The sequence below is a fragment of the Dysidea avara genome, chromosome 10 (genome assembly GCF_963678975.1).
Source record: "Dysidea avara chromosome 10, odDysAvar1.4, whole genome shotgun sequence".
Taxonomy (NCBI): Eukaryota; Metazoa; Porifera; class Demospongiae; order Dictyoceratida; family Dysideidae; genus Dysidea; species Dysidea avara.
In genome coordinates, this window is record NC_089281.1 from 2,284,141 (window position 1) to 2,299,615 (window position 15,475).

Below are 15,475 nucleotides of genomic sequence, written 5' to 3' on the forward strand. Positions count from 1 at the left end.
AGTATTAATTAAGTATAGCCAAGCCCAAAACTGCCTTCAGTACGACCCTAAATGCTTCCAATAGATTGTTAAAATTTTTTTTATTTAATGGATTTTCTACTGACTAACTGATTCCTTCTTGATAACAGCTATATTGGATGTGTGTGGAAGACCCCTTTTCGCAAATCCGGTCACATTTAATCCCTAACTAAGTCATGGGTATAGACTGAACTAGGTATTAGTATATCTGTAGGTGTAGGCAACATCCCTTGTTTCCTTACTGTTTTTCTATGATCCCAGAGACTCATGTGATCACAGAGACTCATGTGATACCAGTATACAATGGACTTTATCCACAATGACGTCACGTAACAAAATGGCCGCGTTATTTGGGGTAGTTTTGTATTGACACCAATGGAGAATTCGAATGAATTCGAGTTTTCAGACAGCGTTGAGCAGTGTAACAAACAAGGTACACCTTAAATGATTAGTATTAGTTATAATACAACACTGTGTCATGTTTCAGATGGATGCGCAGTTCCCAGTCAGGTTCCCAGCAACCCTTGTGTGTTGCTTAGCCCCGGCGACGGAGATTTTAACCTCGATTTTAACCAAGACGTAGATGGTGAAGCAGAGTCCTATTCAGATAGTCATGAATTACTTACGTTAACGGAATTGGATATTCCTGGTGCATCTCTTCATGGTAAAGAGCCAAGCCAGTTGAATGTTATACAACTGAAGAGGTGGTTGGCTTGTCGCGGAGCACCGGTGAAGGGTAATAAGCCTGAGCTTCTTGAAAGGTAGCAAATCAAATAAATGTCATTGTGTATGTAATATTGGTAGTGAATTAGCCAGTGTGCAGCTCAGTAGGGGGAATTGTAAATGTTATGATGAATTCCCTTGGCTCTGTAATATACTCTGGAGGCAACTGCAGTTGATGAATCCTACTGCTTGCTGCTCTACTTGGGGCTTACAGTAGTTATAGCTCAATATTTATAGGTGACAGTGATAAAATTATATAGTTGTATAGGTACAATGGAACCTGTGACTAAGCCAGTTAACCAAGAATGGATTTGGCCTTAAACACAAATTACAGTATAAATCTCTTACTCACAAAATTTGAGGTTTGTCTCATAGCGGGCTGGTATTGTTAGGAAGGTGACTGAAGACAGGTTCCACTGTAATGGTATATTTATAAGCTTATTTTTATGCTGTGTAATGTGTTTGAAGGGTGATTTGTTACATTAAACATGGATGGGATCAGTACTTGGTAGATTCAGATAGAGGTGAAAATTGCCACAAGAAACTAGCCTCAGTAGCATCTAGAGAACCAGAGTCATTATCTTTTCGATTACATCAATCTATACCACCAGCTAGTGATCAACAATGGACCAGCCAGTTGCACAAGTTACCAAAAGTATCATACAGTACAATCTATGGCTTTTTGGTAGATCGAAAAGTGCTTCTTAGGAAAGTTGGCTATTTAGAAGATATTGTTGATAAGAATACTGGCATGGATGAGAGTAATGATGAAATTGAGGATTCTGAGAAGCGTAAAGAGTATGATGCGTACGAGCCTATTGAATATACCAGAATATTTAACAAAGGGTATCGTTTCTTCAGAGATGGCCATGTTCAAGAAGTTAGATATCACCCGATGCCACATGAAGTAAATTATGTGTGTATAAGGTCAAGTGTTCTACCATCTATGAGAAAGGACCGGGTTTACACTACAAAAATTGTCCTCTGTGAATCCACTGCAAGTGTTGCAAGTGCTTATTGTACTTGTACTGCTGGTCTCTCCGGATGCTGCAATCATGTAACAACAACTTTGTACTTTCTGGAGGGGTACATTCATGCAGGTCTATGTGAAGATGAGCTGATAGGATGCACAGATCGGTTGCAAACATGGATTAAACCAAGAAAGCAAAATGTGGAAGCTCGTCCAACTGATGAGGTTGTATTAAACAAGATGGAGTATGGAATTGAAAAAAGACCAAAACTTTACCGCATAAATTCATGGGACTGTTGTCCTGTATCAAGGAGAATTATTGATCCCAACAGAGCTAGGAATCTCAGGGAACGTTTATCTTTGCTTGAGCAGTGTAAAGTCGAAGCTGCTGACAAAGCTCTCCTTTGTGCCAGGAGTGAGACTGAAAAGAAGAAAGCAATGAAAACAAGATCACTACTTAATCAATATGGAACTTCCTGTTTCCTACAGCTGCTGGATGAAGAGGCTCCTAGTACTGAAAATCGAGTGGAGAGAATGAGGACAGAAAGGCTGAAAAAGGCGACAGCACAGAAGAAGAAATTGCTTGACGATTTATCTGCTTTGCAGAAATTACTTCAACTTGACCATCCGTACAGCTGTCCCACTGCTCTGAGTGACAGGTGTAATGATTCAACTATTGAAATGCCTATGGATATGCAGCAGGATTTAGTAAATAGGCTGTACAGAAATCATGTTTGTCTGAGCCCACAAGCTTGTGTACAAGTTGAAGCCAAGACACAAGCACAATCACAAACTTGGCATCACGAAAGAAAGTTATGAATTACTGCTTCTATAATGAAAGAAGTTTGCCACTGAAAGTCATCTACCAGCTGTGAGGCTTTCATTCGAAAGAAACTAGGGTCAAAGTCGATCAATACACCTGCAGTTCGTTATGGACAACATAATGAAACAATTGCAGTAAGATCATATGTGAACTACCAAAACAAACGTGGTATAATGATTCAGGTAAATTCCTGTGGCCTTTCGATTGACCTGTCAACACCTTGGTTGGCTGCAAGTCCAGATGTAATTGTAGTTGATCCTACACAGAAGCATCCTAAGAGAGGATGTCTGGAAGTAAAGTGCCCCCTTTCGTGTGAAAAGATGTTGTTTGCAGCTGCCTGTAAGAATATTTCCGGGTTTTGTCTTGTGCAGAAAAATGGTGAATTGTCTCTGTCAAGAACACATGCATATTACTACCAAGTACAGACTCAAATGCATGTCACACACATCTCATGGTGTGATTTTGTAGTGTGGTCGCCGATGGAAGATGTGTTTGTTGAACGTGTGTACTACGATCCTGCCTTTATGACAACAGCAATGTCGAAAGCTCAAGAATTTTATTTTAAGAAATTTTTGCCATCAGTGGTACCATACATAGTGATAACTGGTGACACTGAACAGAAATCCGCTACTTGTATCATCTCACCCGTCACAACAGTGACAAGTGCAGTCCCACCAGCTACAGCATCACAGAATATGGTACCAACAGCTACAGATGTGAAGACAATCCTACCAGCCACAGCAGTAAAGAACACAGCACCACTATCCACAGCAGTACAGAGTCCAACCACAGCAGCAAAGAACACCATACCAATCCAACCAGCCACAGCAGTAAAGAACTCCTTACTACCAGCCACATCAGTGAAGAAGACAATTCCACCAGCCACAGCAGTAAAGAACTCCTTACCACCAGCCACACCAGTGAAGAAGACAATCCCACCAGCCACAGCAGTAAAGAACTCCTTACCACCAGCCACACCAGTGAAGAAGACAATCCCACCAGCCACAGCAGTAAAGAACTCCTTACCACCAGCCACACCAGTGAAGAAGACAATCCCACCAGTTACAGTGAAAAATACAATTTCAGCAGACTTCAAAATCACTTCTGTTACAAAGAGACATTCACCAACTCTGAATAGTGTTTTGCAACACATGCGTGTCAGAAAACATTCAGTAAGTGGGGATGGTAGTTGTATGTACCATGCTGTAGCTCATCAAGCAGGCCTTATCCCTAAAGACAGTAGGGGTGACAACATCATCAGTACTCTTTTAAGACAGACGGCTTTGAGAATGATGACAGATCACCCTGCTGTTCGTTTAGAAGATGGCTTATCTCCAATACAGTGGCTGCAAAAGAAACAGACAATCCTTGACCCTGCTGAATGGGGTGGTGATTTGGAATTGCGGTTATTGGCCATTGGTCTGAAAAGAGATATTGTGGTACTAACTGCCGTACATGATGGCTCTACTTATGCACGCCAATTTCCTTGCCAAGCACCTCCAATTCCCAAGATGAGAGGAGGAATTTTTATCCCGCTATCTTCTAATGAACTTTGTGGTCAGTGGACATCACTAGATGCCACTCCATTACTAGTAATATACAACGGACATAGCCATTATGATTCAATGTGTAAGTAATTTCATTTATAAATAACACTGTGTGTACATTCAATCATTCAATTGTGTAAACAATAGTTATGTAATCAATCATTCAGCAAACTAATGGGGGGCTAAGATTTGTTAACATGCAGCAAACATATATTACTTCATTAAGTGAGTCCCACATAGCACTGGGAATAACACCTTGCAATATTCTATATTCCTTGACTCGTCCAATAGCTCTCTCCACATGTACTCTTAACTGAGCTATTTTCTTTGTAACGACAACATCTTTCATTGGCATTTGCTGCTTTGAGCACACAAGTGGAGGCACATTTAATCTTACACCCAGTGGCGCAAGAAGGTCCTGAATCAAAAAGCCTTTGTCTGCCATTAACTCATCTCCCGGCTCTAGCATTTGTAGGAGCCCACTAAGCTCAACTAATTTCCGATCAGATATTGATCCTTCATAACTCTGAAACACAAATGATATGGCTCCGCTTGGTGTAATTCCAATCAGAACTTTAACAGTGTTTCTGTTTTTATAATTGGAAAATGTGCAGGCCTGATTTAGAAGCGATGAAGGTCGTTCTATAAAAAACTCGGTGGCATCTATTATAACTCTAGTATCTGGATACAGCTTTTTGAAAACTTCTGGCATATATTTATTAACAACACTCCATGATGGAAATCGTTCAATAGCTTTAAAATTGTGGTAAAGCAAATTTATCCAAGTCATTGTAATGCGCGACACAGTTGATTGTGAAACACCAAATCGATTTGCCAAATCTAACTCTGGAAATGCCATACGCAGTCGCACTATTGTCATAAACAACTGCTCTAACAAAGGAAGCTTTTGAGATCGCCCACATTTTATTTCGTCAAAATCATCTTTCGAATTCTTTCCTTTCCAAATTCTAATTACTTCTGCATCCCCCTTCAAGATTTCTTCATAAAAAATTATTAAAGTTGCATAGTCTGGGATGCCTGTATACAACTTCACTAGCTCATCATTGTTTTTGATATTTTCCAAGCGAAATAGTTGCTTTTCTGATTCATTTTTAGCTTGGTACAATTCATTTTCCAACTCCCTAATCCTTAACTCCAATGCATGTACTTTGCTTTCCAAAGCTTGGAGTTCACTTGATTGTGAGTCCATTGTGTCATCCAATCCATCATTTGGCAATAGTTCATGATTGAAGTCACATCGCTGCTGAGATGAAATAGCTACCACTGATGTCCTACTCTTACGCTGAAAAACCTGACCTGTCCAGGGAAAGACTGATGGGACAGCTGTTGGCCTGAGGCGGGGCTTGCTTGATGGAAGTTGATACTCACTGTGTGTGTAATCATCAGGTTTGAAATGCAGTGAACAAATTTTAGTATTTATGTTTATTTTGAAGTTTACACCAGGATCCCTTCTTATCTTTACAATCCAATCCTTTGCTCTGGCTGTCTTCAAGTCAGGGAAACTATGAAATGAAAGCGTTGGCATTCCCAATCTTCTCCGTTCAGACTGGTCCCCTGAGGAACTACGACACAGTGGGACACAACAATAATGTCCTTTCCACGCCTTCATTGCTGCAGTTACATGCACTTTCTTACGGAGGGGCACCGAAGAATCGCCACTACCTGATCGCGAGTTATCCTCAGACTGGGAGCTCGACTGAAAGGCATCATCGTCAAAATTCTCGTCAAAATCAGCCTGCATGTCTGTTACCTGGCACTCAATCCCTCTGTGATAACGATAGTTAGCTTACTTACCATTATCACCGCATCTGATAGCCTTACCTTCGTGTCTTAACTGCTCAACGCTCGAATTTGCTCAAACTCTCGTTAGCGCCAATACAAAACTACCCCAAATAATGCGGCCATTTTGTTATGTGACATCATTGTGGATAAAGTCCATTAAAACAAGCAGTGTGCAATACATGTCCAATCTCCTCTCACATTTACACAGCCTGTAAAAGCAAAATAAAAATAAAAAGTTCCCATTCCAGGAATTGAACCCAGGCCACCTGGGTGAAAACCAGGAATCCTAACCACTAGACCAAATGGGACAACTGTGATGAAAGAGTAAATCTCAACATTTTATACGTACGTGTGGAATACAATGAAAAATCAGAACCCAAAAGACACTGGAAAACTCCATTCATTCACTAAAATTTACAGCAAAATTTCAATTCACAGAAATTTTAGACCTTGTAACTATATGAAATATTACTGTGGACAATTGACGATACCTACTTAATCCAAATACTACAAGTAACAGCATGGACTCTTGGTAATAGTTATATCACAACTGTGTCAGATTTTGCTGATTTAGCCCTAAGGCTATGTTAAAGTGGTATATGTACGAGATTAGCTCGAGTAGGGATCATAGTAAAGAAACTATAGAAGCTTCCTACAAATACAACTACAACTATACTGTATACTTAATTCCTACTTCAGTTTTACAGTTTGTCAACAGTATAAAGTTGTAATCAATAGTTTAGTTTCCTGGGGCTGGAGGGATTTTTTTCCTTACTTTGGCCCCTTTTCTGTTACACCTTTCCAGCTACTGTATAAGTTATTAAGTCTAAGTCCTTGAAACTAGGTTAGGTAATCCTAAGGCTGCAGCACATGTTGTTGTAGACCTTCAGTGCTGGTCACTGTAAAGTGTTAATAATAAATACCTTAGGATTAAGGAAGAAAATCCATCCCTCCTGGAGGAAGACTGAGTGTGGCCCCGACTAGACATTGGGTGACCTGCAGTTCGATTCCTGGGGCTGGAGGGATTTTTTTTTCCTTACTTTGGCCCCTTTTCTGTTACACCTTTCCAGCTACTGTATAAGTTATTAAGTCTAAGTCCTTGAAACTAGGTTAGGTAATCCTAAGGCTGCAGCACATGTTGTTGTAGACCTTCAGTGCTGGTCACTGTAAAGTGTTAATAATAATAATAATAATAATAATAGTCCTAGAGGAAAAGTGAGGCTGGCTTATGGTGATATTTCTGGACAGGAAAGTCCAAACCTTCATGATCCCTACTACATGGTACTACCATACTGTGAAATAGGATGTACGTATCTGTAAGATCTCAAAATAGATTTAATACAATAACTTGATGCTTGTGATTTGTTTCAAGGTGTTGTAACACACCTCACTCAATTCCTGGAATGGGAATATTTCTTTCCTGCCCCTTCATTTTGAATTTTTTGCAAAGGAGGACACTCCAGGATAACTAGACAAACTGATCTCATAAAATTCAAAATCATTGGAACTACAATACTGACTCTAGCTAGTAACAATTCATGAATAAAATTTTACAAATGAAATATCACTTGCCTAATTGTGAAAATTTTCCCTCTCAAAAATATCCTGCTATGTACATACGATATGCAAAAAAATAAATAACAAAAAACAATAAGCTGGTAAAGTTACATCACAGTTCTTGTACACCTGTGTAATAACAACCCATCCAAAAACAGCTTGTAGCTGTAAAAAAGTGCACGTCCAAGTAAAGCAGAGTTAACTGCGACAAAAAATAATGATATCATAATGCGGCCATGTACGAGGTGTGCAAGTTGTAAAATTAATATTAACTAATCAGATAATACAATATTATTGTTAAAGTGTTAATGAGAACTATGTGATGCTGCTAGTTTTTAAGTGTGTGAGCATCTTCATAAATGCCACATAAATTTGATTCTCAATAAAGCAATGTGTATAGATTCTCTGATAGCAATAAATAGTTTGAGTTTGGCCGCCTTTCCTGTGTACGGCAGTGCTATAAACAAAGGAAAGGCAGCCAAACTCAAACTATTTATTGCTATCAGAGAATCTATACACATTGCTTTATTGAGAATCAAATTTATGTGGCATTTATGAAGATGCTCACACACTTATAAACTAGCAGCATCACATAGTTCTCATTAACACTTTAACAATAATATTGTATTATCTGATTAGCTAATATTAATTTTACAACTTGCACACCTCACACATGGCCGCATTATGATATCATTACTTTTCGTCGCAGTTAACTCTGCTTTACTTGGACACGTACTTTTTTACAGCTACAAGCTGTTTTTGGATGGGATTTCAATACTTTTTGTTAGAGACTTAGAGTAAGCATATACTGTTGAAAACAATAGGTGAGTTTCCATGGTTTTGACAGAAACTCCAGATTACAGTGATAGAATATTAAAATACAACTGTAATTTTAGTGGCATGCAACTGCAGTCAACTAACACTAGTAAACCCTTAGTAACACTTTGCCTTTCAACTTGTACTGCATCAAGATACTCTAATAGAGCAGTCACAAAACAGCTGTAACACAGCAATCAATATTACAGCATATTTACAACTTCTGCCTAACACTGGATTGCATAGTTTAAATCATTAGCTACCTACAGACTTTACAATATAAAAATACAGCACTTGTAGAAACGTGACTGTTCTGTTAGAGTCATTGACTGCTCTATTAGAGTATCTCGATCTACTTCACGCATTGACTAATTCAAGCGGAGAAACCACGCCTTTGCAATAGGAACTCTTGTGAAATGAAATAAGAATAGTAGAGAAATGGCAAGTATGTACAGAGACAATAGAGGGGCGCGTAATCATGTCCTGTTGTAAATAAACGCCGTTAAAATTTATATTACTACTAAATAAGTGCACTAGAATAGGCTGTGATCTTTGAGAGGCTGTTGTCTCATTGCTTGCCTTTTCGTGTAGAAGGGATTTAGTGCTACTGAGACACAATTGGTGAGTCTAACTATACATGTATTTGTGTTGTAAAACTTAATTGTAAAAAGGCGATTAGCGCATACCGGCATGCTAAAACATGTGTTTGTATCTCAGTTTGTACAGTAGAGTCTCTCACGATTATTAGAGATAGAGTGGTAACACCTGACATCACAGTCGTTACATAATCACTTCCCCGGGGCAGAAAATGTATGCATACCATTGGGGCACAAGTTTACTTTGCCTGAGGTTTGTTGAGACTGTCTTTCTAAATGAAACCACGTTGTCAGGAACAAAGAAGAGAGTAGTATAACAGATATTTAAGTAGTGCAGGTTAGTTTGATCCGTGCTGGGCGAGTTATGGCTGATAATTGCGTGGGAAGCCGTTTTATCCTTTTAACCTGGGTAAAACCAACCTGACAACAAGATTGGGCAGAGTTTGTCTTTGTGCCCACTGTGAGCATTTATTATTGATTTATATTATTATCAAAGCTACTAGCTACCTTTCAAACCAACCTGATGCCCAAGTGATTTATTTTCATCATGTTTCTCATCTATGTCCTGAGTAAGTTTCATGCCGAATGGAGCACCAGAAGCCAAGTTGCAGCCTCTTGAAGGTGCTACGCCATTGAATTTGCCCCACTTTTGTCCCACGGAAGTTGCGGTTACACATTTTAACGTAATTTTGTGACGTAAAAGTTATCGCTCTATTGGACCAGGGCAAAAATTTTACTGCTATATTTAGAGGTTGTAGCATTTGTATATCTTAGTATCTTAATAAATAATCCTCCATGATCACTAATCACTAATAGTACAGTGAAAACTGGTCATTATTCAGGTAGACAAAATTTTCTGACCTAGTTTATTAAGGAGGTGGCTGCATTTTGCGGCCTTAAAATGGTAATAAGAAGCATGCTGTTCTAACTGGCTATAGAGATGGATTTAGTGTGAACAGTGTATGAGACAGTGAGTACCGGCAGCAAGGGGGCAGCCAATCTGTTAGAGCACCAAAGGCACTGCTTCAGACATAGGCAGTTGGCTGTCAGCCCAACGTGTAAAATTTTTCACTTTTGGTCCTTATAAGTGAAAATGATGAAGTCATTATCCATAGGATATTATATTATATTTTTCAGAGTATCCCTTCAGTTCTACTATATAGTAGCCAAGCATAAGATGAGCATAACACAGCATTCCAGTGGTTTAGTGGTGACCACAACACTGCCTGAGTTAAACTGGTGAGATTTGAGACTACCAGAAGCCCTGGATGCCTTGAACACATGAAATACCAAATATCTAATGCCTGGCTTTCATCCACAGTGGACCTGTCTTGGTGGCCACTTGTACAGAAGGGGAACAGCTGCCACACAGTCTTGCGAGCGAAACAGTTGCCATACCCTTAATTATCAATCTTTAAAATTTTGAGCAAAATTGTGCGTGCAAGCGAGTGCGATGTTGTGCTTTGGCAGTGCCGTGTATATGGTAGCCATATCAGATACTGCCTAGCAGTGACACATCATGAGTATTTAAGTCATAATGCATTACTTTATCATCCATCTAAATACTATCCCTGAATGTGTCATTTTGTGTACAGAGCAATCTGCCACAAGAAGTGACCTGAGTAAGGTTTCAGCGTATTATTGTTAACCATTAATATTGTTCACCATTGTTAACCATATGTATAGTGAAACCTCACTTAGTGTCCACCTCTTCAATAAGACCACCTCATTATATTGGCCACCTATAGAAGGTTCAAAATATAGATAAACAGTAGTTTATGACCTCATTAATAAGGCCACCTTGTTATTCAGGCCAAAATTTTTTTGGTCCCAGAGCTGGCCCTATAAATGAGGTTTCACTGTATTTATGTGCATTTTTATTTTTTGTAACTTTTCTTCAAGTTTACTGATGGGCACTATGAAGCATTGTTGACTGGTCCGTACATAATGTGGTGACTTGAAATGCTAAACGGTATGTAGCATGTCTTGTATGCACATGTTGTAATGTGTCCACACATCTTAGAAATAATTATAACTGTATTCTCTATAAATAGTCAGTTCCATTGTGCCACTGGGTCATAAGTGGGTTGAGTATGGATCATCCAGGACATTTGGGTCAAATTTTGTCCTGGTCAAGTGGATCTCATCCACTGACAGAATATACAAGATCAGATCACTGCATACATTACGGTGGAACTTGATTATTGCCACCTTCACTCAATAAGCAGGTAGCAGTGTATAAATTCTCAATTTGGAATTGGCTTTTCAAGAGAGGTTGCATTTCTATACTGGTGGCCCATTAAGACAGGTTGTACTGATGGAGTGTACATACTAGAGATGCAACAATATCCTCCACTTAGTGTCGTTTGATAGTGCTACAATGGAGACTATGTATTGTTGTAAACTATACTATTATATTGCAACTCTAGCACATATTTATAACAGGAATGTTTGTCAACTGTTTAGACATACTGGAGCCACACCCACTCATCTGGATTCTACAAATGGAGTCATACCAACTTGTGACTGCACTTATTACTCGTTACTCCCACTGTGTTTGGATGAATATACATGCCGTCGTGTGAGACTTGCTACCATGGCGGGCTACTGGAGAGAGTTTCATAGCAGTTATATCACAGTCATTGTTGTACAATTCTTACATTATTGTTGTGAAAACTATTTGGTATTCATGTGTCCTCTGTATGTTGTAATTTCATGTGTAATTTTGTGTGGGGGTGCTATAAAATGCATGGTGACAATTGTAAATTTTTCAGGTGATTTTGCATACTTCCTTCAGCTACATGTGCTAATTACTTATAGCTTGTGTCAACAACTGGTAACCGCAGTTGTGCTCTGTGCCATTCTTTAAGCCGCACCCTTAGAGAGCAAATTACATGGGGGCGACTAATCTCAAAATCGAACGATGGTATGCAGCACCATAGATTATAGACTATAATCTATGGCAGCACACTTCTCTTTGTGGCTACATGCACTGATTAACTACACACAGCGCCAGTTCATCAATAACCAGTGACCGCAGTTGTGCTCTACGTCATTCTTTAAATTCCGAGTTAAATTCTTACAGAGAGCAAATTACGTGGGGGCGACTAAATTCAAATTTCAAACTAGCCATTCTCGAAAACATATGTTTCAATCTCAACGAAATTTTTAGAACAGTTTAAAGACACATTGCCCTACATGCCAAGCGAGTATTGTGGAAAACAACAATCTGGGGCTTGTATTTGGCCTCTAGGTCGACTGAGGACGACTGAAACTTCGTTTGGTGCTGAAATTACGACTGTAGGGTAATGATATCTGGTGAAATCAATGATGTGAATCTTGAGGCGATCGAGATAGTACTGAAGCGATAGCAGGGCAATTAATGTTCGGAATGCACAAAGGAACGCAATGCATGCACCTGCGGTTGCGTCTAACCGCATGCGGAAAAAAAAAAAAAAAAATGAAACATCCCCTTTCATGTCGGCAATCTCGATCACAAAACAGTCGGCATGGATTTGCTTCACTGCTTGTGTGGTAGTCACTAGTGACACGATGAGTTTAACTCTAGAGTTTCAGAGCGATAGCGTAAAAGACGGGTGAGTTATAGACAAGCCAAATTTGACAACGTTCGTTCCTGTAAAATCCTCACGGTAGTGGTCGCGTCATTTATTGCCTTTGGCGCGTGTTTCTGCTTTACTGGCCACGCGACTCACTACCGTGAGTCTTGATAAATTTAGTTTACAGATTGGTTGAGGTAGTATTTTACTTGATTAATTAACCCTTCCAATCCAGTAAGCCTATAATTTTTAGGCTTTGACACATCAAACTAAAATAACTTCGCAAGTGTTAATGATGGAAAGATCCCACAGCCACTACACATTACTCACAATGAACTCCACGATAAAATGCACCAAGCATCGATGCAGTTGGGTACAATGCCTTTCATCACACCACTTAGAAAACTTCATTAATGTCCGTCATGGCTGTACACTGCTTCATTAAACAAGGAATATCTGGGGCTAAGCGCCATTAGAAACCTCATGTGCTATAGAATCTAGTGGTATACAATAGATCATTAAAAGCGCTACAAGTTCCAACAAAGACTATGTCTGCTGTTCATCGCTTCGGTTCAAAAGTACTCTTTAGTGTTGTATAAATGCATAAAATTATGTTTCATTTCATTTACGTAGAAGAATACCCTGTTGTACAGTAATAGAAACCTGCCTTGTATTTCATGATCAAAATTAATTCTGGATTCGAAGGGTTAAGGTTACGGTATAGTCACGGGCAATCATTCAAATTTTTAAATGTCTATTGATACTCTTTGAGAAGATCATAAAACCAGTCTACTAAGTCTAGCAGCGTGAAAGGTTTAAAGTGAACACAACACCCTTCATATTTAATGTTTTTATGTTGCTACAGTGTAGTGTGAGGCAGGTGGAACACTACATGTTGTAGCAAGACAGGAAAGCCAGCCCATACATCGCTCAGCTCCAGCTGTCACTACCATGTTTTTCTGCTGCCAAATGCAACAAAAGCTGTAGGCTCGATGGGCAGTTCTGGGGCATGGCGATACTGTACATTAAATTTATTAGGTCCTGTGGAAGCATTTTGGCGTATTTCTTCCCAGTGACTGAGATACAAGCCTTCAAAGAGTTTGTTTCACTCGAAGAAACTACTAAAAGTTTAATAAAACGTCTTCACAAACAGTAACTTAAAATATCACTTCCACAGGACCTAGATATTTCAGTTGCTTAGTTACTTGTGTCAAAATTATAGGGATTCAGTAATCCAAGAACAGTTGTCTTCTGCAGTATAAACAAGTACAAATAGTTGTATTGCTTCCACAACACAGTTGGTAAAATTATTAATTTTATCCCTTGCTTGGTTTAGAGCAGGTTCTGTAATTTGTTCCACCCACGCATTTTAAAATTATCATTTGAGGGACGGATTCATATATTATCAGGAGCACATCAAATCCTATGGACAAGGGAGTATGTAACTTTGTAAAGAGAGAAATTCAAACATGGCTGCCATGTACTGTAATAAGTAACTTTTAAAATTTCCTAATCAGGATATTATGCGGAGGCACATGCTTGAGTACGTCATGTTCCCGCTGCGACAAAGCGAAGTTATGGAAATGAAGTTTACTGGCACAACGGAGGAACAGTAGCACAGGCTTAGCAGGACAGTTTTCTACAATTATCACACAAAATTACTCCATTTGACTATTCCAAGTTTTACCTTCGACTCAACGATCTTCCTATCAAAGCAGCTTTACTACCTCACACTAGACGATGGAGTATCAGCCCATTCAGTGTATCCCTGTTGCGTGTAAGAATGATGTAACCAATTATATACATAGTAACACTGGATGCCATGCCTGTAGTATTGGTAGTGTACGGAGTTACATGCTCCCTTGTCCATTGGATTCGATGCGCTCCTGATAATATAAAAGGGGGAATCCATTTCACTGTGAGACATGCCACTATAACCAAAGATCATTCAGGAATACCATATAGGGGAACTAGCATACATGTCGGTGATACTTGTGCCCCAGAAAGTAATACTTATCTCTCATAAATCCGGGTAGGGGCTTATTACAAAATACTAGTCATGCATTACCATATCGTTTCGTTTCCTTCTGTGCATGGGCAGGAAAAGAAACAGTCTGTACTCTGGTGAACGTAGCATAGCATTGTTGTTCTGTAACCAATATTTTGTATGGCTTCTGGTTGGCAATTCGTTTATTGGGGAGCACATGCAATAGAACTAGTGGAATAGTATGGGTAATCCTCACTGCAGCCTAAAGTCACATGTTACACAAAAGACTATTGTAACACAATAGAAATACCAGCAGCATTCAACACACCTTCCTCTCAGAGTGACCAAAAGTTCCTCCGATGATAAACCAGTCATGTGATCTAAACAACAAACAGTAACGTCGTATATGTTCTCCACTAATAAAGACTACAATGCTGCCATTCAATACGCATGCATGTGTCGAACCTTTATGACAGTGAGACAAGAAGAACGCCCGTCCATATTTACAGTTGGAGACAGAGAAATGGTCGACTATCACACCGGGCAACTCTGTTACTCTACCCTTGAACACGCTCATCGCTAATGTCAGTCCCACATCTTATATCGCTGCTTAAACTAGAAACTGCTACCGTGGCAATTTCTTCCTTTCACTTAGATTTCAGTAATTACCAAAGTAATTAACAAATTACATTAAGGTTACGGTATAAGGTAAGTAAGGGGGTTTCCGGACAGCTGGGTATTCCGGACACTTCGTTTTTAATCCGCTACTGAAGGATGGAATGGAAACCAATCAGGCTATGGTTTGAGTGCCTAAGTACCCCACTTGTGTGCTATAAAATACCAAAGTTTTATCTCGATAGCTTCAAGGATTAGTGAGATTCGTCACGATTTGCTTGCGCATGTAGAATTTTTTGTGTAAAAAACTTTCTATACGCGTGTTAACAGTAGATTGAGGGCATCGTTCGTAATTCTGAGCGACCGTATGCACCAAAAATTGTCAATCACACTATACAGTGAACGGATATATGATTTAGAGATAGTACAACTGGATTCCACGCCCATTACCTATTAGTAGCTG

General features: G+C 39.3%; 3 protein-coding genes and 1 non-coding gene across 6 annotated transcripts in view; 1 reads left to right on the top strand and 3 right to left on the bottom strand.

Moving 5' to 3' along the window:
- The window catches only part of LOC136268105 (protein artemis-like), a 29,544-nt gene extending 14,458 nt beyond the window's left edge, over positions 1 to 15,086 (bottom strand). The window contains exons 1-2 of one of the 2 annotated variants that reach the window (XM_066063336.1): positions 14,863 to 15,086; positions 14,726 to 14,777 (exon numbers count right to left, since the gene is read on the bottom strand). In XM_066063336.1, the coding sequence (XP_065919408.1) occupies positions 14,726 to 14,777; positions 14,863 to 14,974 (164 nt within the window). In that variant the 5' untranslated portion in view covers positions 14,975 to 15,086. Of the gene's footprint in view, positions 1 to 14,478; positions 14,660 to 14,725; positions 14,778 to 14,862 lie in introns of those variants that run through there. The other variant, XM_066063337.1, reaches the window with a different exon arrangement.
- On the top strand, positions 327 to 3,009 carry LOC136268108 (uncharacterized). The gene is made up of 3 exons (XM_066063340.1): positions 327 to 451; positions 506 to 754; positions 1,210 to 3,009. Exons 1-3 carry the CDS (start codon positions 394 to 396, stop codon positions 1,212 to 1,214), a joined length of 312 nt encoding a protein of 103 aa, XP_065919412.1. The 5' UTR covers positions 327 to 393; the 3' UTR covers positions 1,215 to 3,009.
- On the bottom strand, positions 2,693 to 6,147 carry LOC136268107 (uncharacterized). Of its 2 annotated transcripts, none has more exons than XM_066063338.1 (2): positions 5,924 to 6,147; positions 2,693 to 5,868 (listed from the first exon to the last, which is right to left on the bottom strand). In XM_066063338.1, the coding sequence occupies exon 2, from the start codon at positions 5,841 to 5,843 to the stop codon at positions 4,245 to 4,247; it is 1,599 nt and encodes a 532-aa protein (XP_065919410.1). In that variant the 5' UTR covers positions 5,844 to 5,868; positions 5,924 to 6,147; the 3' UTR covers positions 2,693 to 4,244. Both variants share the same exon structure in this region, with proteins under 2 accessions (XP_065919410.1, XP_065919411.1).
- Trnae-uuc (transfer RNA glutamic acid (anticodon UUC)) lies at positions 6,121 to 6,192 on the bottom strand. The gene has a single exon. It is a non-coding gene; the product is annotated as a tRNA-Glu (tRNA).
- Positions 15,087 to 15,475: the final 389 nt, after the last annotated feature.